Here is a 22,007-nt window from a genome sequence, read left to right as displayed (position 1 = left end):
CTTTTCCTAACGTTTTCCAGTTGTTGCATTTACCAGCTAATAATTCTGTGTGCTTCAAATCCTAAGCGTATGTCAGCTAGAATACATTTATTGTCAAACATCTCTCCCACAACTTGTAGCTGTGAATCTGGGTGGGAACTGACACTCCAAGCCGAGCTCTGCTGTATGCCAAACCCTGCACAGGAGCTGCTCACCACACATAAGTTCTCTGGCACTTTCCAGAGTGCTTTTCTCCTCACAAAAAGCCATTCCCACACAGCAGGGCCCTGCATCTGCAGCAACTGGTCACCAACACATGAATTATAGGAGAGTGCACATTATTTCTTGCCTATTTACTCCCACTGACTTCCACAAATTATTCTACAAGAGTGCTGGTTTCTAAAGACATATTATGTAGTGCTACCACTACAGTATCACACTGGAGCACAGAAGTTAATACCATCCTCATTAAAATATTTTATTCATAAGCAAATAATAAAGGTGGAGGCAAATATTTGATGACATGATCGAGTTTTAAAGTATCTCAGAATAAACAGAAGCAATCCGAGCTAATTACAGTTATGACAATGTCATATGCTCACAGCAAAACAGGTCTAATCCTGAAAGTAACTGGAACCTTCTATGGCCGTGTCTGAAATACAAAAACATACATAAAATGAGGAAATCAGCCCCATTATAAATTTACTATTGCTTAATAAGGCATCAGGAGTGAGGACTGACCTCCCCAACTTCAGAAGTCCAAATGCAGGTTAAGACAGTCACTGTGGCAATAAAAAGCAACAGAAGAAACTGACAATTTTAGGTCTATATTGGGATAAAATAAATTGAGCTTACAAATTTTCCTTTTTCTCCATTGATTATAAAGGGGCATAGGACAACCTCTGCATTATGCCTCCCATCCCATGTTTCATATCCAGAGATGTGTTCTTGGCCTACCACTTGTGTCAAGAGACACAATTTATCCCAGGTGACCTAAACAGAGATAGGTGGTATTGGTATGTTCATGCAGACATTTCTGCTGTTCAGCTCAAAATGGTAACTAATTAAGTTTCAGGTATCTGTTTGTGTGCTGCACCCTCTGTAAAAACAAGAGCATTAGCAAAATGACAGCGTAAAACTTCTGCATCTGTGCTGTGACTGAGGTTACGTGACCAGTTAGCACAAATTCAGAAATGCTTAACTCAAGCAGGGTGGGGGCAATGCACTGTTTCAAGTTATTCTTCCTATATGCATAACAATAATGCCCCAAGGTTCCAGCTAAGATCAAAGCCCAACTATATGACAGGGTACATACATTCATAATAACACTTTGCTGTGGACTGAAACACGCCACTGCAGCAGCTGAGGATATTACTACTTCCAGGTGTATACTGCATCCTTGTATGTGGAGCAGATGTTGTGTCTCCTGTAGGAAGGGCAGCAGTAAAGCATAAATACTACATCTAAGCCACTGCACCTTTCCTCAGTAGGGGAGCAAAATAGCAGATACCTGGGGTCCCTTCAGCTACAGCTGTTACCTTCATGGCAGCTGAGTCCTAAAGAAGCAGTCCTTGCTTCAGGTAATGTACAAAATAGACACCTCTCTGGCAATAGAGAGGTGAACTGGCTTCCCAAGATCACTCAGACAGTCATGGAGTAGTCTGGGAGAAAGTCCAGATGGATCTACTATACCATACTGTCTCCCAAACTAGCTATTAAGTCAAACTCTCTTAATTTTCACAGGCAAGTCTTAAAATGGGGTACATATTTATGCAACAATGCCAATGGCCAGCATCAAACATCTGACTTAAGCTGGGAACAAAGCCATGGGGTATCAAGTGCATGGACTTAAAGACCGAATAGGTCTCTGGTAAGTCTTACAGAACCAGGGGTAGGGGATGAGGGGGGAATTCTGCTCTATTTGCTCACACTTAGATCATAATACAGGTACAGAAGTGCCAAAGGGAGGGAAAGGAGGAATAATTCTTTCCCCTACACTGTGGAGCAGTTACAGATATAAGTTGAAGTGATCCTTACTGCTTTTGAGGTCTCAGCTCACTCGCCAGTGAATTTACTCTTTGCTCAATACAACCTTCTCCTATCTATGGTCAGTGCTTTACAAATTAACCTCGCTGTCACAGTGACTGGCGGGTGAGGGCTTATTTTCTCCAGTGACAAACAGCTGATGTTTGCCTATTTCAGATCCCTGCATAAGTAAATATTGTTCAAGTGCTGAATTTCTAAGCAAGCTGAAAAATGCATTATTTAAAACATGATTGTGTTCCAGCATTGCACAATGTTAATATTTCTAAAGCTACTTAATGTTTACGCATCTAATGCATGCATATAGTAATTTGATAAATTTTAACGGAACTTTTTAATAACTGTTTCCAGTTATTCATTAATTACGTCATGATAAATTTGGATCAAATGCTTCATTGGTCTCTACATTTGTGCATATCATTTGTTGCACATTCAGTCTCTTCTTCTGTATGACCAAAAATTTCCACTTTTTATGAAGATCTGTTCTTCATTTGGTCTCTCCTGTTAGACAAGGTGCACCTCAGTCAGATTTCATTTGTTTTTTCAGTTTGGCAAGACCAGTGAGATATTCATCTCTCCGTTTTCTCCTGGCATCCAGGACTTTTGGAACAACTGGTATTTTTTCAGACATTGCCTGGAACAGAAAATGTAAGATGATCAAAGATCACGTTCTGAGTAAAAAGTTTCTCAGCAGCATTGTCTCCTGCTTTCCCTGTGTCAGACCAAGTAACCACCCACACAAACTGTAATTTAGTCTATCACAAGTAATAGGCCACTAATTCTTTACATGGGTGACTGGAAATGAGCTAAACTGTATGAGAAGAAAAGCGCTCCCACTTGGAGAAGGTTGGCCTGAATGTGACAATGAAGGTGCCTCTTCTCTCAGTTTGGCCCACACAGCCTCTTTGATAATAACCTTTTATGAAGCAGGAAGAAGGCAACCTGGCCATTTATGTGGCTGAAAATGTGCTCTAAACCAGATTCACATGTGTGTGTGTTTAAAGCTGTGATCTCTCTTCTGGCTCCTAATAAATGTAATGAGGGATACTGTGTTTATTAAAAACATTTTGTCTTAGGAGTGCCAGTTACAATCAAAATGACGGGGGAAGACACATATAACAGACCCAGAATTGTAATTTTTGTTGTGTATTGGAATATGGGGGAGAGAAAGTACAGTACTATTTGAGGACACAAAGGCAAGAAGTCTGAACAAGTTAGCACACAAAAATTATATTTAAAATGAAATGGGAAAAAAAAGTATTTCTGAGTGCACACAGTTGTCTTAGAAGTGCAAGTTAAATGTATCACTGAAAGAAGAACAAAAGGTAGTAAGCTCTGGCCAGAGAGTACATTGTAACAGATTTTCTTTCAAAGAAAAAAGGCTGGTTTGAGAGTGCAGGTAGAGATCATAAGGTCATCTTTGCCAAAATAGCACCTGAAGTCTTAGGTTTAAAAGGCAAGTGTTGAGAAACTGGGTAAAACCTCGACCTGCTACCAATGACTGGCAAGCTGCAGTCACTCCAGAAAAAAATCAGGGGGAGGGATAGAGGAGTCAGATAAGAAATGTTTAATGTTTTACTCTTGAGAGATGATTCTTGCAAGCCCGTCTTTGGCACTGAAGACTGAAGACAAAAAAGAGAGACAGAAACAGATGCTGAAGTGGAATCCAGCTTTCTATAAGGAAACCCAAACTCTTTCATATCAGTTAAAATCTTCTAATAGTGAATAACTCCACAATTATTGATTGTTGTTATTATAAGCAATCTATGTTGTTTAAGCATAAAAGAATCTCTTTCCTTTTTAACACAGCTGATGTTGAAATTGCATTAACATAAATAGGAATGAAAAATGCTGTCGTCCAGACAGACTGCCTCCATATTTGGAATTAATCTCTGACAGCTGATCAGGAACAATTCAACATATACACATGTTCTTTAGTGAAGCATTAAAAAAGGCAACTAGGAAAAGACAGTTAGGAAATGACAATACTTCAGTTAATTCCTATGGACATACAAAAGAGCCTATATAGTGAGTATAAATAAACTGTGGGCTTAGAAATGTTAACAGACAAACTAGGTCCCAATCCAGCATAGCACTTAAACACGTCTTATCTTTAAACATGCAAGTAACCTTACCAGACTGCTCACATGCAATTTAAATGTGTATTTGCACACATTACAGACTGGAGCTCTGGTCTGTAAAGTATACAAAAACAAGAACACCCAGAAGAAAAAAGCTACTGTAATAGTAGCTTCAGGTTGACATAGTGCTTAGGGATATGGTGTAGCTGGGAACTGTCAGTGTTAGGTTAATGGTTGGACTAGGTGATCTTCAAGGTCTTTTCCAACCTTGATGATTCTGTGATTCTGTGTATAGGAGAAAGACATAGGGAAAGAAGTCGTGTAGGAAAGGAAGATGGAGCTGTGCATATTATGGTAGACGACACAGGACAGAAGTGGTAAGAAATAGTGTGGAGGATTTAGTGTCAATAACCCACAGTTGTTAGCAGTTGACTCTGCTGTCTAGTAATAACGTTACTCAGCTGCTAGATAACTTTCCCTGGATGTATGTCAAAGTGCTTTGAAAAGGGACTTACATGCATGATGTACTGACCTTCTAATTTAAAGTACACATTCACACAAGAAATACAGACTACAGATATCTCTAACAGTAAATGGTACAAATGTTAAAATAAAAGTTAATGTTCTCTGTTCTGAATGTCACTGCATTTATCAACTCTGTATTTACCTGATTGATTTTCTGCTCAATTTCACCTGAAAATTCTGGAACTGGTCCAAAGGTGTTCAGAACAAGTCTCATACCTTCACGGTATCTTTCACAATAATTTGAAATACCTAAAAATAAGAGTGAAAAATTACATTTCAACAGAAACTCCTACTCAAGTTCAGTAAGGCTGCCTGTGCTTAAGCACTCTCTTAAATCAGAGTCCAAAAAAAGGGGTGCTCTTATGCTAAAGACACCTAATTGTCATCAAGGAAAAATGGATTCTATCTACTACATTTCCATTAAGGTTCATGGAAAAATCATGTAGGACATGCCTTTACTGCAAAACCAATTAATGTTACATACCAGCAGGCAATGCTGCGTGAGGGATGTAGTACACAACCATGGATATACTCGTGCTTTGTTACTTGAGACCAGAAAGCTTCCCCAACCAGTGTCCACAAGGAGGGTGCTCTCACCTCTCCTCTCCTCTCCTCCTGTTCAGCATGTGTCATATCAGGTGAAGCATTCCTGTTAATATTTTTATTTATTGACCTGGAGTGTATCAAGAACAACATGGCCCAGGGGGAAAGGGTCAAAGGCATGGAGACCCAGGTGGCCTCCAGTGAATAAGAAAGGCTTAAGGAGGAACAGATGGATCCTGCAGATGAACACCTTGTATTGCAACTGGGGTTAGCGACAGGGATTTGGCTTTTATGACCACAGGACCCTCCTCCATGGTTGAGCACTGCTAGGGGGAGATGGAATCCACTAGACAAAGTGGAGGAAAAAGCATCTTTGCCAAAAACCTGGCCAATGTGGTGAGAAAAGCTTTATATTAGGAACACTGGAAAAGTGAGATTACAACCTGTAGTCAAGTGAGGAAGGGGTGTACAGACATGGAAAGAAAAGAGTGCAGGGTAACAGGTACAGGAGAAACCTCAAGAAAGTATAAAAAAATGCAGGAGTCCACCTCTAGTGTATGCACAAATGCGTGCAGCCTGGGAAACAAGCAGGGGAAATGAGTTCCATGTGTGTTCACACAACTACAACATTGCTGGAGCAACGAAGGTGTGTTGGGATGGCTCACACAACTGGAGTGCTGCGGTGTATAGATACACACTTCAGGGAAGACAAGCAGGAAAGACAAGGAGGGGGGTGTGCTATCTCTAAAGGAGCAGCTCAGCCGTATGGAGCTATTCTATGGGATGGGCAACTGGCTGGGAGAGAGCCTGTGGGTCAGCATCAGTGGGGAGGCCAGTAAAAGACAGCATCCTCCAAAGGCAAGAACAGTCCATCCTGATATTCAGGAAGACAATTAGATGTATCAAGAGATTGGCTTGGATGAAATACAGTGGAAAATGGCAGCATACAGGAGGTGGGAGGAGGGATGGGCTGTAAAGGAGAAATTTAAAAACACTGCCTAGGCATGTAGGGATGGTGTCAGGAAAGCCAAAGCTCAGCTCCAGTTGAGGCTTGCAAGAATGTCAAGGGCAACATGAAGGACTTCTACTGTTACATTAGTAATAGAAGGCTGAACAAGGAAAGTGTGGGTCTGTTGCTGAATGGATGGGTGATTTAGTGACAGGAAAAACAGGTAAAGCAGAGTTACTTCTTGCTTTCTTTGCTTCAGACTTCATTGATAAGGTCTCCTATGCCTCTGTGCTTAGAGGGAGGGTTCAAGGAGAAGAGCTATGAGCACTAGATAATGACCTAGTCAGTGACTATCTGCAAGAACTCTGACCCACCTGAAACCATGCGACCAGACAGACTGTATCCAAAGATATGAGAGAAATGGCCCGTGTCCTTGCAAGGCTGCTTTCTATCCTATTTTAAAAATTGTGCCACTCAATGCACCAATGTCATCATCTGAATGCCCAGATCACTGAAGGTAAATATTGTACCCATCTTCAGAAAAGGTCAAAAGAGCAATCCGGGGTACTACAGGCCAATCAATCTCACTTCTGTCCCTGAGAAAAATCAAGGAGCAAGTCCTCTTGAAACAAATTTCTGGGCACATGAATAAGAAGAAAGTGATTGTAACAGTCAGCATGTAGTCACCAATGGGTACACCATGGTGTAAGTCATGTCTGACTTCGTTGCCTTCTGTGATAAAATCACTTGATTTATGGAAAATAGGAAAGTAGCACATATCATTTATCTCAACTTTAGAAGGGCATTTGACACTGTCTCCCATGATATTCTTGTATCAAAGTTAGGACATTAAGGTCTGCATGCTTGGACAATGAGATGGACAAAAAATGGGTTAGATACTCAGGTTCAGAGATAATGGTTAATGGGTTGTAGTCTACCTAGAGGCCAGTAAATGTGGAGTATTGCAGGAATCTATCCTGAGACCTGTACTGCTTAACAGCACTTCCTCATAAAGTTTGTGAATGATACCAAACTGGGCTGGGGTGGGAGGTGGGGCTGGATGGACCAGCTGATACATTGGAGGGCAGGGCTGCCCTTACACAGGCTAGAGCAATGAGCCAATACAAAATCTTAAAAAAATTGAACAAGGACAAATGCAAGATCTTGCACCTCAGAAGGAAGAGCTCCTTGCAGCAACACAGGCCTGTGAACTCCAAGAACTCCTGGTCGTTGTAGGCAGCAAGCTGAATGTGAACCAACAGTGTGCCCCGGCAGCAAAGAGGGCCAACAACATCCTGGGCTGCATTAACAGCACAGGCAGTGGATTGATGGAAGTGATTAACCCCCTTTTCCTCAGCACTCATTAGACTGCATCCAGAATACTGCATTCAGTTTGGGATACACCAGAAAGACACTGATAAACTGGAGCAACTTCAGCAGAGGCCACCAAAATGGTGGGGGCTGGGCGCTTACCCTGTAAGGAAAGGCTGGGGGAGCTGGTCTTGTTCAGCCTGGAGTAGAAATGGCTTGGGGGGGGCACCTAACAGCAGCTCCCCAGTGCCTATGGGGAGGTCACTGAGCAGACGGAGCTGGGCTCTTCATAGCAGTTGCATGGCAGGAGGACAAGAGACAATAGGCACATTTGAAATGAGAGGTTCAGACTGGATACTCAAACACTGGTACAGGTTGCCCACAGAGGTTGTGCAGTCTCCATCTCTGGGGGTTTTCAAGACTCGAAGAAACCCCTGAGCAGCTTGGTCTGACCTCAGAGCTGACCCTGCTGTAAACATCTTAAAAAACATGTGGTCAGAGAACCTGAGAACCAGCTAACTGTAACAATGGGTAAAATGGTAGCCAAGTAGACCTTGGCTGAATTAGGAAAAGGTCCAGTTTCCATCAGCTCCAGTAGGAATCTCAAAAAAATTACTTTTGAGGCACTAGAGAGGAACTGGAATGATAAATGCAGCAAAAAGAGGAACCAGTCGTTTAGCCAGACATATACATCTAGTAGACTTTTTAGTTCTATTAACTACCACATAATAAAGAAAGGATACGGCAGCCTTTCCCACTGTACATCAATCAAGAAGCCATGAGCTGCACCACAACAGTAAATAAGCAATGCTTATCTGGCAGTAAGCAAACTGACATGAGTAAGAATGTGATTATCCTGATGAACACCCTAGATCTGAGAAGGGAAGTTCTGGATATCCAGTAAAAGCTTGTGACAATCATCTTCCTTTTCTGAGAATCATAGAGACTGAAAAACTTGCATCCTTAACTCTCTTTTTATTAGCTAATTATCAAAGCAAAGAGGAGAAAAATGCAGAATACAAAGGCAAACAATTACAGTCACCAACTCTTTCACAAAGACTCAGGAGATCATACAGACTGAGAAGCATGAACCTGAACTGCTCATGGTCTTATCCAACCACAAAATGCAAGAAATTTAAGTGGGGCGGCCTGACTACCACACAAAAGAATGAACTCAGGTCAAGAGTCATTAAGCAGTCTCCTTTCTAAACAGCTTGTAGACAGTTCCCTGGAATGCAATATCTGATACCAATACCGTAGAAGTCACACCTGTCTAACCCTAAATGGTTGAGGTTGAAAGGTGCATGAATGAATAGAAACCTCTCGCTACTGGCAACTATGAATCATAAACTACAACACTTAACGCTGCTCAACATGCCTGAAATCACTGAAGTACAGGTTTTCCATAAGGTCTCTGAGGTCAGTCAGGTTACAGAGAACACTCTTGTTCCTGGACCAAAGACGGAAGAACTTTGAAAGAACAAATGTTTAAGTAAGTATTACATTTCCTTTAAGAAATGAGCACTCTGAAGTCATGATGACCATCAGCTAAACAACTGAAAGGACAGAACGGGAGAACATGTCCATTTCATGAGAGCAACATGAAGAGATTTGAGAGTATTCAACTCTCTTAAAAAATGGACTACAAATATTCTCCAGTATCAGAAGGAAGGAGGATCTGAGAAAAACTGCAGCCTTGTGAAGTAGCTTGAACCTATATTTGGTGCCAAGAGTGTACCAATCAGCAGTTAGTCAGCCCGTTTCCTTGTGTTATCTACCCACAGAGCATGTGTTTGTAGAATACACTCTAGCATGTTCTGGCCTTCTCCAACACAAAAAGGGAGGTCAGCTGGTCATACAGCTATATTGGTGCTCTAATTATATGAAAATTTAGTATTTTACTTAATTTTCTTGATTGACAGACAGGCAGAAACCTTCAAAGTGCCTAGTGGGCTCCAAAACATCACTGGCAGGAAGTGAGATTCAGGAAGAGAAGCATTACTGTGGGATACGGAAAGGCTGTGATACAATTCCATCTCTTCACTGAGACAATAAGCAGACACCAACCACCTCTATAAACACTCCGGACACTGTGGAAAGGACCACTGGTTATCAGCGTTTACTGATCATACTCTGTCATTAACATAAGTGCTTGCCTGTTAGATCTTAACAGCTGGGCTCACAGACTTTGGCAACTGAAGCCAAAGAATACGCGATCCACGTGAGCAATCTTGGGAACCCAAGACAATTCTGGATGAGTCTCATGCACCAACCACAAGATGATGATATTTACATTTCACCTTGCTCACGTGAGCTTTTTCTTCTAACAGTGAGGAGTCTGAGCAAAAAGTTTGCGCCCACATCATGCAACATCATCCAGAGTTCCCAGATGTAGAAGTCAAAATGACTGAGGCTGAATAGTGCAGATCTGTGTGAACCTGGGTACACCTTGCTAACTCACAGCTGCTGGCAGCAGCTGTTGTCAGCTAGACAATCATAAAATCAAAAATGGTAAGTCAAATATGACAATTCAGTCAAATATGGCAATTCAAGCAAATCCACATGAGCAATAGAAGGAATAGTAAACAGAGCAGTGTCAGTTACCAGTCATTCTGGTGCTTACCCAGAGGACACAGGTCTATGACACCTAGACTAGTGCTGAATAGTTTGGGTTTGGTACTTTTCCAAAAGTCATGGGGAACGTCTCAACTACCTGGTAAGCTGGTGTAATAATACCATAGATCTGAATAGTTTTGATTCTGTTACAGTCAGGAGAAGGTAGAAAAGAAGTCTCTGTGCCAGAAATCTTCATGAGCCTCAATCTAAAGAGATAACATTAGTATCCCAGGAAATCTAAATGCTTGGATGTAGCTGATCCATCCACCTGGTGAATGTGAACTCCTGAGCTGCAGATGGCCTTCAAAGTTCACTCAGCCTGGAAATTGAGCTTCTACTGGCAGATCACCTACTGCTTGAATCAGAACAATTTCTGGGTGGGTGTAGCTCACCAGTGCAACAGAGATATGCCAAATGCAGGTTGAGTAATACACTCATTGCATGCAATGTATGAATGAAAAGAAGCTTTATGCAAAGTCAGCAAAATAGGAAAAGGTAAAAAAAAGTTACGTGTCAGAGAAGAGCAGCTGCATTAGTATAATTGATCTCAACATTGTGGCTGAAACAGCAACACACAAACACATATGCTGCATGCCAAGCAGGGGGTGGACACTGCAAAATCTTTTGAGTCTTAAGTGAAGAAAACACACCAACAGTTAGAATGTACACATGGTCTCACTCAAAGAGTAAAAAAATAGTAATTTCAAAATAACGAACTCAAGATAGCACTCCCAGTGTGAAATGTCAGTGGAGACTAGTGCAATCTTTAACTTGGTTTCAGTAATGAAGGTCAACCCTATGCTGCCAGCTTCAAGAAGGCACTTGAGCAATAGGGAATATTGCTGGAAAAACCACTTTGCTTTTCAACTGCAAACTCAAAACTGGCAAATATTTGACTCCAGGCCTTTAGACTTAGGAGTCCTTTGGTTCAAAGTTCAGGGCTATTGCAAAGGTGGATGAGAAGAGCACTTGACTGGAGCATAGGGACAAAAAGATGGAAAACAAGTATGACAGATTCCCTTTAATTTTAATCCTTGTTGATACTGTCCAGGGAACAGCTTAAGCTGGAAGAATTAGCATCTGTAAACAGTGTGAGACCGACAGGGCAGTATCTGGGAGCAGGAGAAACAGTAAGAAGATGGCAAATGGGGCAGTTAAAAACAATCAACATCTCTCCTTGCATCCAGTTGCTGTGCCCACACTGTGCCCCACTATCTCTAACTGGAGAAAAAGAGGGTTACTGTTGGAGGAAAGGGGCTATGGGAGAAGGCAGATATTGCAAGCAGGCACCTAACCATGAACACAGAACAGAAATACCTCCAGGGAAGGTACAAGTTCCCTGAATCTTCCTTCCATCATATGTTTACAACTATGGCAGAGAGTGGAAGAGGAGGAATGGTAACAAATTGTTCTAAGGGAGTAGTGGATACAGGAATATAGAGATGAAAGGGGAATACTCTAGTCCCAAACCCATTCAGCATTTCTGACTTGTACAGTACAGTCAAAGGAACATGTTATCACAAGCTAAGATGATTCAAGGCTCTTCAGCTGCCCATATGTATCTAGGAAATGCAAGACTTTTTATACCACCAAAGACGAATAAGCTGCTGCTTCTTTAGCTTCAATGAGAGTCCAGTCAATTTCCAAAATAGCTAATGAACTGTCCCAGAAGAATCTGTTCACAGAACTACACTTGGCATTTGCAGGTTCTTACCCTGAAGGACTTGCACTGCTGTAGTGCAAACATGAATATCAGTGAAATGCCTCTAGTTGCATCATCAAAACAAACAGGGCATTTATGAAGAAAAAGTAACTCAGGACAGATATTGAGCTTAGAAGCATGCATAAAGTGCTTCACTGCCCTGAGAAGACCTCTTCACAAGTGAGGTTCATAAAGGTGATGGGAGCAGTAGAAAAAAAAAAGTGAAAACATGACAGTATAAAAACATATGTTCATGCATTATAGTATGTAAGCATCTTCAAGTATCTTGGTTTCTTGTACGCTAAGTCTCATTCCTTCCTTTCTTAAGAAAGACAACAGGCATGAGGGCTGAAAGATGCAAGCAAGCAAACTTGGTAAACCAGTCTGGCAAGGACACTGCACATGGGGCAAAACAAGGAAGGCACGGAGATATTTGTGAGAGAAAACAAGACACAGGAGCAAGTGTTACTGGCAAGGACAGGGAACACACCAAAGACAGAGGGTGCCTCACGATACTGAGTATTAACTTAATGACTTTGAACCTGATGAGCAGCATAATAAGATACTGCAATGACTCAAAAAGAGTAGGTGAGATGGTCAAGCCACTGATGTAATAGCATCAACAATTTGAAACGATTGGGGTGGGGTTGATTTTAGCAGGTAAAATCTAAGAACAGGCTGCACTTGGTAAGACTGAAGATGAGTATGGATGAGAACAGAAAAGAAGGGGCATATTTCAGGAACATCATGGAGGGATCTGTCATGGTTAGTTTATGTTCAGAGAAAAGAGAAGTCCCAGGCTCTTTGTTTTGCTGACAGAGGGATTACATTTCCAGACATTACAGCTCCAACAAAAACTTTCTAAATGTAATCCTGTCTTCCATATGGGTGTGTCTGAACACATGATCTTAGTTAGGATATGAATTCACAGGACACTTGCTACTCTGCATTAACTCCCATATGAATTCACTTAGACTGTAGTTGCATGAATACTTTCAACTACACCAAAAAAGGTTTTCTTCTCACTGTCACCGTGTTACTATCTCAACAGCAATGCATAAATATTTGCGCAGGACTGCTGTGAGCTGGATCAAGGAATTAAATTTGAGTTAATATGAACCACTTCTTTTGTTAGAGTAGTTTCAAATCTGGGATGAATTCCTCAGTCTGAGCCACTTGGTGACCATACACATTCTTTTGTTAGCACAAGGGAGAAGGATACACCAAGATGTGTTCTTCAGGACACATCTATAATGACTTGAGCAATCATTAAGAATTCCTGTGCTCCTTTCAGAACGTGGAGGGAACCACTTTATGCCTAAGAGTCCATAGAAGAAAACTGGTGCACAGCAGCCAGTATGCTGAAACATTCACACCTTTGCTTATTGCACAAAAACTTCTTCATACAGAACAGCCCTGCAGCTCCATAAAGGCAAACTGCAGTTCTAGGACTATAAACTGCCTTCTTCAGCCTATTGGGAAGTGAATCGAATGTGTGTAAATATGTATGAAACACCTGGTGGGTTCACAAAAGAAGATGGTTTTGTATGATTATGTACCACTGTGATATTTCATCTCAGTAGTAACTTCTTACAAGTATTCCTGGATTAAGTTGAGATATTTTATGATCCTAAAACTTAATACATGGGTTGGACAGAAATTAAGGCAATCTTCCTTTTCTTAGATTTTACTACCTTAACTTAGAGATTCTCACACCCTCTACTTGCTAGCTTGTGGTACGAAAGCTCCTGAACTGGGTTAAAGCTTGGTTTGCTCACTATATGGCAGCATTAAAGCAGCAGCCATAGCAACGAAAATAATCTCTGCTTTTGAACCAGCCAGTATGCCCATCTACAGCAATTGCTAAAAAACACGTTTGGCTATGTTTTGCCTACCCAGACAAGAAAAACTTACTTCCTTTGAACTATGGCTTATGATTCCCCACTCTTTCCTTTTCGTATTTTGTGCTTTTCGTACAGCACAATTATTCTGCTCCTATCATCCAAAACCAATTAATCTGGCAGGTGCTTTTAAGACGAGCAAGCAATCCCACTTTCAGTAACAGAAACACAATTTTGACCATGAAGACTCATTCCTAGCTTACCAGATATTTGCACTTACATTATAGGGACCATACATCAGCCCCCATTTTCACACAACTCCTGTAGACACTTGTTCGAATACCACAGGGAGTGATAGGTAGAATACCATCCTGGAATGGTATTTGTGTAAACACAGGAGAGAAAATAGCAACAAAGGTCCTTCAACCTCCCCCAGCCAGCTCTTCTGCTAATGTTAGATCATGATTAAATTCCAATTATTGCTCACTAAATAACCCACTAATAAAGTAACCGATCTAAGACAGCCAGTTGTGAAATATATATGATGAACTTTTGCTGCAAACATGTAAAACACAAGTATGATAGTCTACCCTCTCGTTTTACAGACCATTTTTTGCAAGGTCTTAAAAGGAGCTGACAGTTCAAGAAGCAAGAGATTCAGGAGATACAATCTTACTGAGGCTGGATCATCTTCAGTATATTCATAGATAGCCAGGTACATCTATAGGAGCAACATGGTGTCTGTTAACATAATCCCACGATAAGTAAATGGGTAAATGACTCTAGTGGAGTCTATTGATGTTCCTGGTAAAGACTTAACAGCATTTGTTGTGATGCTGCCATGTGAAATCATAAAATGATGGACTCAAAGACAGAGCTTACTGAAACCAAAATCAACATTAATTTTATTTACTGAAACCAACAATCAACATCATAATATTATGCAATTTGGATGTGCTTTTCTCCCCCCCAAAATGGTTTCTTCCCTGTCTGTTGCAATTCAGTTCTCAAACGGCTGTTGCTTCTGCTCCTTTTAGAGACTTGATGCTGTCATTTTAATTTAATGTTCAAGATTTTTGGCTCACTGCCATACATTCAAAATTTCTAATATTGATGCATAGATTAACTGGTAATCTAAAGCAGCCTGGACTATAGCTTTTCATAGGACCACTTGTGAATATGGAGGCAAGGACACAAGAACTAACACAGAGGAAACCTGGTATTAGCACATAAGAAGTTCATGGGAGGATCTTGACGTACACACCCAACATGGAAAGAAATAAACACTGATCTCAGAAAAAAAAGTAATTGAAATAATATTCTTTATTCAAAAATCAAACAAAAATATCACATCACCCTTAAAAAAAAAAAAGACTTGTCCATCTTCCAGGATCTCCCACAGATAACACTATTTTTCTCTCACATGCTTCCTGCATCCCTACCATCCTTTCTCATTGATTAACAGAGAGTTTAAAATTGTGTGTAATTAATATCTTATGGTTGTAAAGGCAGGCAGCTGCTGTGAAGTTAGTGAAGCTCTCAATAGGCTATCAAACAGAATAGAGCGGAGTTCTTATCTCTACCTCCATTTCCCTCCACTGACAAAAAATAGATACTATTAGTACAATGAATCAGAGCAGGTTGACCCGGGCAATCAACAGAAGATCCATACTATTCCATGTTATATATGTGGGAAGCAATACTAGGCAACCAAAGAGAAGCTGGCACTGGTATGGAACTATGAACGTAAGCCATCATGTGTCCTGACATCAGCAATTTGGATTTAAACTATCTCTGATGAGAACGACAGCCTGAGTCAGCCTGCCAGCACATAAATAGGAGCAGCTCTAGACTCAGAGACAATGCATCAACAAGACTGGGGGTGAAGCAATACTTCTTATGATCCAAGTTACTGAACAAGCCGACAAGGCGCTTTTGTGTAAGTGGGCCAGTCCACAAGTGTACTAATTATGTTATTTTAGGGTTATTTTTAATTGAGAATATTATATAATGTTAAAATAACTCTACAGATATATTTTGGTTCTGTATTTTGCAAGCCCACCACAAGACTACTCTTCCAGTTCATCAGTTTTTTGGATTGTATTTCATAATTTTTCTTCCTCTGATCTGGAATACTAAAATTCCTAACAGAAAGTAGCATTAACTCTAGAAGCTGGATAATCTCTGCCACGAATAAGCAACCTACCAGTTGCATATGTTACCTAAAACTGGTTTTAGGTGTGAAATTTCAATATGTTTTTGTAACAATGACTACTTCCTGATGGAAGGAAGGAAACTAAACTGGATCATGATGGAACATCAAATGCCAGAGGGCACTCCAGTAAGAGCATCAAAACCAACCCAGATGATTGATATGATTCAATTCATCTCAAGTAAACATTGTTTTAGAATTAGAGTCTAAAACATGGATTTTAAAAAAAAGGATTCACAAGTATGATTTGATCTCTAAAATGGATTAAAAATTTTTTGGTACTAACAAGCATTTTGGTTTCGTTTTCTGTTTTAGTAGAGGCAATTCAGCAAGTTACTCTGACAGAAGACCCTGTGCATGCACAATTCCTGCAGAGGATGGCATGGCAGCTTAGGGGAGAGGCATGGCCAGGAGTGGACAACCCTGGCCTGCAAGACTCCAGGTAGACTGCTGTGCTTAAGGCTAGTACTATGTGCACCTGTTCTGTCTAAGAATGTATATGGTTTATATTGAGTAAGTCTAAAATCACTAGACTGGAAACTGTCATGTATTAATAGATCAAAAGAGGGAAACTTTTAGGAAGGTGCCTCTATTTAGAGGATGGATGTTGTTTACCTAACAATGCACAAAACCAAATACTTTGTGACATTTAGTTTACTGATATACAAGCAAACCGACAAGCTGAAAAATGCTGGTGGAGGATCCACAATTCCACACTCATGTCAAAATTGCTTAGTCAGCCTTAAGAGACATAAATTTCTCCATAAGTAACTAACCAACAAGTAGACATAAATTAACGCTTGTAATTGTGCACTGATACTTTACAATCTTGGTTTCCTTTTTTTATTTTATTATTGTATTATTAGGCATTGCAGCAGTGGTTAAAAGATCCTGTAACGGAGCTGGGGCCTCCCATGTCAGGGACCATACAAAATCAGAATAAAGACACAGCCCATAATATAAATAGCTAAAAATGTATTTAGTTGATCTTCACTTCTTGAAGTTTTCATGTTTTGTTAAATTTACTGTTCAAACCTTTGTAACCCTGATCCATAATCTTTATTTAATTTTATGCAATTCACTTTTTATTTAGCTGGGATTCATGTATACTATTCCAAAAACATCTAAAAATTAGTCTTGATTATACAAGACAAATGTTTAACTGCTGCTTGACTGCTTTGTCAAGTCAACTTTGTACGCACAGTATTTTGTGGACAGAAGCAATTTTACACCACTCAGGATCTAAGCCAGCTTAAAGCAAGCCAGCTCCAGTGATATTTATACTGAGCCTTTGCTACAAATTCTGGGGAAGGAAGAAAGAAAAAAAAAAAAAAAAGGCACCTATCTACAGAAAGTTTCTGTTGATTCTGGATTATCAGATGAACTTTATCAATGCTTTCTTTTCCTGACACTCAGACGATCCTGAACTACAGGTATAGCAATGTCTGCAAAGCACTGGGACTAATCTTGGAAAAAATGAACTACACACCTAGTGTTTCAATGATTTGTCATCTTTCACCTGATCACTTACAAGAGGATAGTCAATATCCATTTCCTTCCATCTGACCTCAAGTTTTAGATAAATTTTCCTTTTCTTATCATTACAGTAAAGAGAGAGACGAGTCATAGTTGCAGCAATCCTAACCTCGTTTGTTATATAAAATTTCCAGTCTTGTTCAACGTAAGTAAGCCTTCCCTTCATATTTGTATCATTTTAAACTACCTACCTTCTGCATTAAGATGCATGGTTTCCAGAGGTCCAATAAATGCATATCGCATTCCCAATCCATCAGACATCACAAGGTCTAGATCAGTAGGAGATATTACTCCTTCCTAAGGAAAAGTAGAACAGATTTGTGAATGTTTGGTTTTAATGCAAAATTGCGTGCTTTTTGTATATAATTAAAAAATTAAAATAGTAATAAAAACTCAGGCTAGAAATAGCAGTTAGCTTGCAAACAGAAACATAACCGTTTGCCAGAAGTGTCCACCTATTATGCAAGCTTTCCTATGGTTCATTATAAACACTCATTCACATCTCTAAGATTGCTGTACTTCATAATCCAAATACACTTTAATATATTTTGACAGTATCTTATTTTTAAATTTAGAAATTAATACACTTTTTCATACAATATGTACTATTTGTACACACTAGCTTGCCTGAGAGTTGTTACTTACAATAATTCATGTACTAAAACTAAACTGAGCTGTTCATGTTAACCAATACGCTTTTTCCTCAGCAACTAAGTATAAGAGAACATAGAGCAAATGCAACACTCTTAATAGCACATGACCAAAATACTTTATATCAAAGCCAAGTACTATACCAGCCCTTTTAAATACAGGAGTTTTGGCTAAATCTTACACCTGCCTTGTTCTCCTAGTGCTGGATTTTTGGGCAGAGTCACAACTGGCAGAATGAGGGTGCAGGCCACATGCAAAGAAGGCTGAGACCAAACACGCAGGCAATGCAGCTGCCACTCCCTTCCACAAAACTCACTGAACATTCAACCTACTCAGTCTTAACCTGCCCAGGTTCTTCCTGAGTTCACTGCCAGCCTCCCACCTCAGAGCTGGCAGGATACAAACCATGGAAAATGAAGCATTTCTCCTGTTAAAAGTTGAGCACTGCTCTTCCACCCACATGGTATAATTTACAAGAAAGCCAACGCCCCCATCAGGTTAGGGCAAGCACACGAAGGCTTGTAAAAAAATATGAGTTACAGTTCATTACCTTAACAGATTTACTTCAAAAGAATAATATTTATTGTATGAGGTTGCTTTCCACCTACCAGAAAGATATGAATTAACTAAGACCTGTTCTAACCACTTCCATCAGATAAAGCATGGTTTCAAGAAGTTGTCCTCTTTATTCCCAGAGACATAAAAACATTTCCTTCTGGTTAAAAAGGTGGAAGAGATGATGAACTGCTTCTAATTTGTCTTCTCACCCTACCCTGACGTCCTCTCCCCACTCGGTGCCTCTTTCTCCACAATCCCCTTTCAGCTACAGAATACAAGTATGTATAACTACTCTGCTTGGCCAAAGACACATCTTTTTCCATTAAATTCCCCTCTCGCAGGGCCCTGCCTGAATGCCTCTTCATATCACACAGTGATCAGCTAGAGTTACGGGCATGCAGGACAGCTCTCCTGACCTGTTGTGGATACTGACATCTGAGCCAGACATCTAGACTCTCTTTATAATCACTAGGGAGAAAAAGGAAATCAGCATCCTAAGGCAGGCATCTAGAATAGGTAAAATGAGTTGTGTCCTGAAAGGGCCTAATTTTCCTCACTGACTGAAAGATGAGTAAGGAGCTTGGATGTTGATGTCTACATTGTAGAAATCCCATCTTAAGTGAGCTGAATCCCACCCACAGGGTCTTCCTGTGTTCATCAACTACATCATCTATTGTTACTTTAAAAGGAAGTTATAAGCCAAGGACCAACATAAATTCTACAGCTGGCCACAGACACCAAGTTTCATCATCTCAGGCTTAAATAGAGCCTTTTGTAAGACTCAACCTCAAGTCTCAATCTGTTAGTAGGCATTGCTCCTATCAGAAATAAGCCTGGATGAATCCCTGTTGCAGATGGCTTCTGAACTCTTTCTTATCTTGAAAAGGAAACAATAACATAATTATTAAGATCTACCCACCATATATGGAACACACAGTTCTGGTAACAGTTTAATTAGACATAAAATGGCAAGGATATGAAAACATTGTTTTCTTCAACTTAAAGGTAAGGTATAGGCATGGTAAAGACAGGAAGGTCTGCATAAAGCCAGGACTAAATGAAAACCTCAGACAGTGTTCAGACTACAGAACCAGCATCAGTGTAACTAACACAGGCACCATACGTTCTGTGAAGGCTTTTTCCCCTGACATGGCAACGCAGCTTCTCTGAACAACATCAGCAAAGTCAACAAAAGCGCTCTTCTGTTGGGAGTGCTTCATCCAAACAATGAGTTGTGCTGGTAAAGCTGTGCTTGATGAGTGGTTTGTTTTTTGTGGGGTTTTTTTGTTGGTTCCCCCCCCCCCCCCAGTTGACATGGATTTGTGGACAAAAGATTAACCACAAATTCCAGACAAGCATTTGAACCACAGCAGCAAGTTAAAAACTGTAAACATAATGTTAAGGAGTTAACAGGCTCTTAAAACAATTCAGAATGATTGCAAACTAATTTTCAAATTAAAAACTGATTTACTTATTTTGATACTATAGTGTTCAGCTTCGGTACTGACATCTGAAGACCAGGCACCCTCAGAACCACGAGATGAATGCTTTGCTCTTGGCCTCTTGACTATAGCTGTAATTTATGGTTACAGCTGCTAAAAGGCAAAAATTGCTGCTATCAGAAGGAAAACATGACAGATCCCTCCAGTTGAGAGATATATTATTCTATACACGTGAGCTCAGTTTCTCCTTGTCACACAAACCCTCTTAAAGAAAAGCCTTTTACTTTTTCTCTTCAGAAATAAGAACCACACAAATGAGAAACAAGTTAAGACCATCCTCCCCTAGGGAATAACTCTACTCCCACTTATGTTAAGGGAGATCATAAGCTGGTGGAATGATTCAGCAGGGTGGGTGCAAGGTCAGCAAGGTGTCTTCCACAAGGATCAGTGTTTATGCTAAGAAGTAAACGAGAAAGAGTTCCAACCCAGTTTCGTTAAGTCTAGGTGTGAAACAATCTTCCCAAGGGGATCTTTCATCCTCTTCATCCTGGGGAACCCTTCTTGTAAGCCTTCCCTTTGAGCACTTGTCAGAGGGAAGAGGAAATGTGTTAAGAGTTCACCAGAAGCTTTCACAGCTACAGAATTAAGATGTTAATTTTAAATAAATTCCACCAAAATCCTCAGTGACCCCAATGGCCAGTCAGACTTCAAGATCTAGACTAGTTCCACACTTCTTATGACACCATTTATATACCACAATCTCATCTTCCTGGAGATTTTAATCTCCTGTGATGCCACAGTATAGTCCTAATGCTCCTTTGGTATTTTATTAGTGCTTCTCACCATGCAGGGAGCCTTTTCTCCTTTCCAAAGACTTGTGGCGGTTCTGCAGTCTTCACCTTTAGGCCCTGACCCAACCTGCTTGGTTTTAATCAACAGTCTTTCCATCTGAGAGTCACACCCACATCACAACTTCTGCCATTGACTCTGTTTGTAATCGTATTAAATGTGACATGGCCAAAAAAACCCCAATCTTACTATTTCTGATACTAGCAATTCATCATTTTCTCCTACTCACTCCAGTCTGTCTATAGAGTTATCTTGGACTCCACTCCCTCCCAGACCACACATTTTCTTGTCTCCAAACTTGCCATTTCATCCTCTGTATCTCCCAAATGCAGGATTTTTTTTTTTCCTAATTGCCGCTAATATATGCATTCTCTCTCAGCAGCACTTGTCACACCCTTCCCTTCACTATCACTTTAATCAAGTCACTTCAATCCACGCCCTGATAAGATCTTTTTCCAGTCCTGTCATTTTGAGCACATGACTTTTCTCCTAGATCCCTCTACCAGCTCCATCTCTTTCCATTTCATCATGTTTGAAAAACTTGTTGTCCTTACACACTTCACACCTCCTTACTTTGCTGACCTTTATCTTCCTTCTTCCATGTCACCCTCACTCACCTCACCCTGCAAGACACACTTAGTATCAACACTATTTTTCTCCCTGTGCCTTTAAACTTCCTTTTATGATATCCCCCTTTTATAGGGCACTGTAACTAGCTGTTTAACCCTCTACCTTATCTTTGATCTTTTGGAAAGGTCCTCTGTATAACACTATAATACAATTATTAATAATGAGGAATTTGGAATTTAAAAAGTCTTGCCAGCATTTAAGGACTGCCAAGATAGTCACCTGAGAAGGGAGAGGTACATAAATTAGAGACTGAAGCCAATGCACCTGATTGCTGTGAAAATGAACTAAAATAGACACACAGCCAAACCATGACTGTTTATTTTCCAAAAGATTAACAAAAATGGCAGGGCTGCCCATTCTTCTTGTCTTCTACAACGAGTATAACCTAAAAGAAAACCCACTTTTAAAGAAAAAAATACATTAAGACAGTATCAAAAGCTTATACAGAGGAAAATACAGACTCTAAAGACACTTATCATACAATTCATCAAGCAAAATAGTTTTAGCAGGTTCTTAAAAGCAGCTGAAACTCCTAAATT

The 22,007-nt window shown here is 40.2% G+C and overlaps 1 protein-coding gene across 3 annotated transcripts in view; it reads right to left on the bottom strand.

Moving 5' to 3' along the window:
• Positions 1 to 436: 436 nt before the first annotated feature.
• Positions 437 to 22,007, bottom strand: part of CRYL1 (crystallin lambda 1) — a 64,329-nt gene continuing 42,758 nt past the window's right edge. For all 3 annotated transcript variants that reach the window (XM_074860077.1, XM_074860079.1, XM_074860078.1), the window contains 3 exons: positions 17,530 to 17,635; positions 4,771 to 4,877; positions 437 to 2,656 (listed from right to left, as the gene is read on the bottom strand). In XM_074860077.1, the coding sequence (XP_074716178.1) occupies positions 2,543 to 2,656; positions 4,771 to 4,877; positions 17,530 to 17,635 (327 nt within the window). In that variant the 3' untranslated portion in view covers positions 437 to 2,542. The remainder of the gene's footprint in view (positions 2,657 to 4,770; positions 4,878 to 17,529; positions 17,636 to 22,007) is intronic.

The sequence above is a fragment of the Strix uralensis genome, chromosome 2 (genome assembly GCF_047716275.1).
Source record: "Strix uralensis isolate ZFMK-TIS-50842 chromosome 2, bStrUra1, whole genome shotgun sequence".
Taxonomy (NCBI): domain Eukaryota; kingdom Metazoa; phylum Chordata; class Aves; order Strigiformes; family Strigidae; genus Strix; species Strix uralensis.
This window is presented reverse-complemented; position numbering and strand designations above follow the sequence as displayed.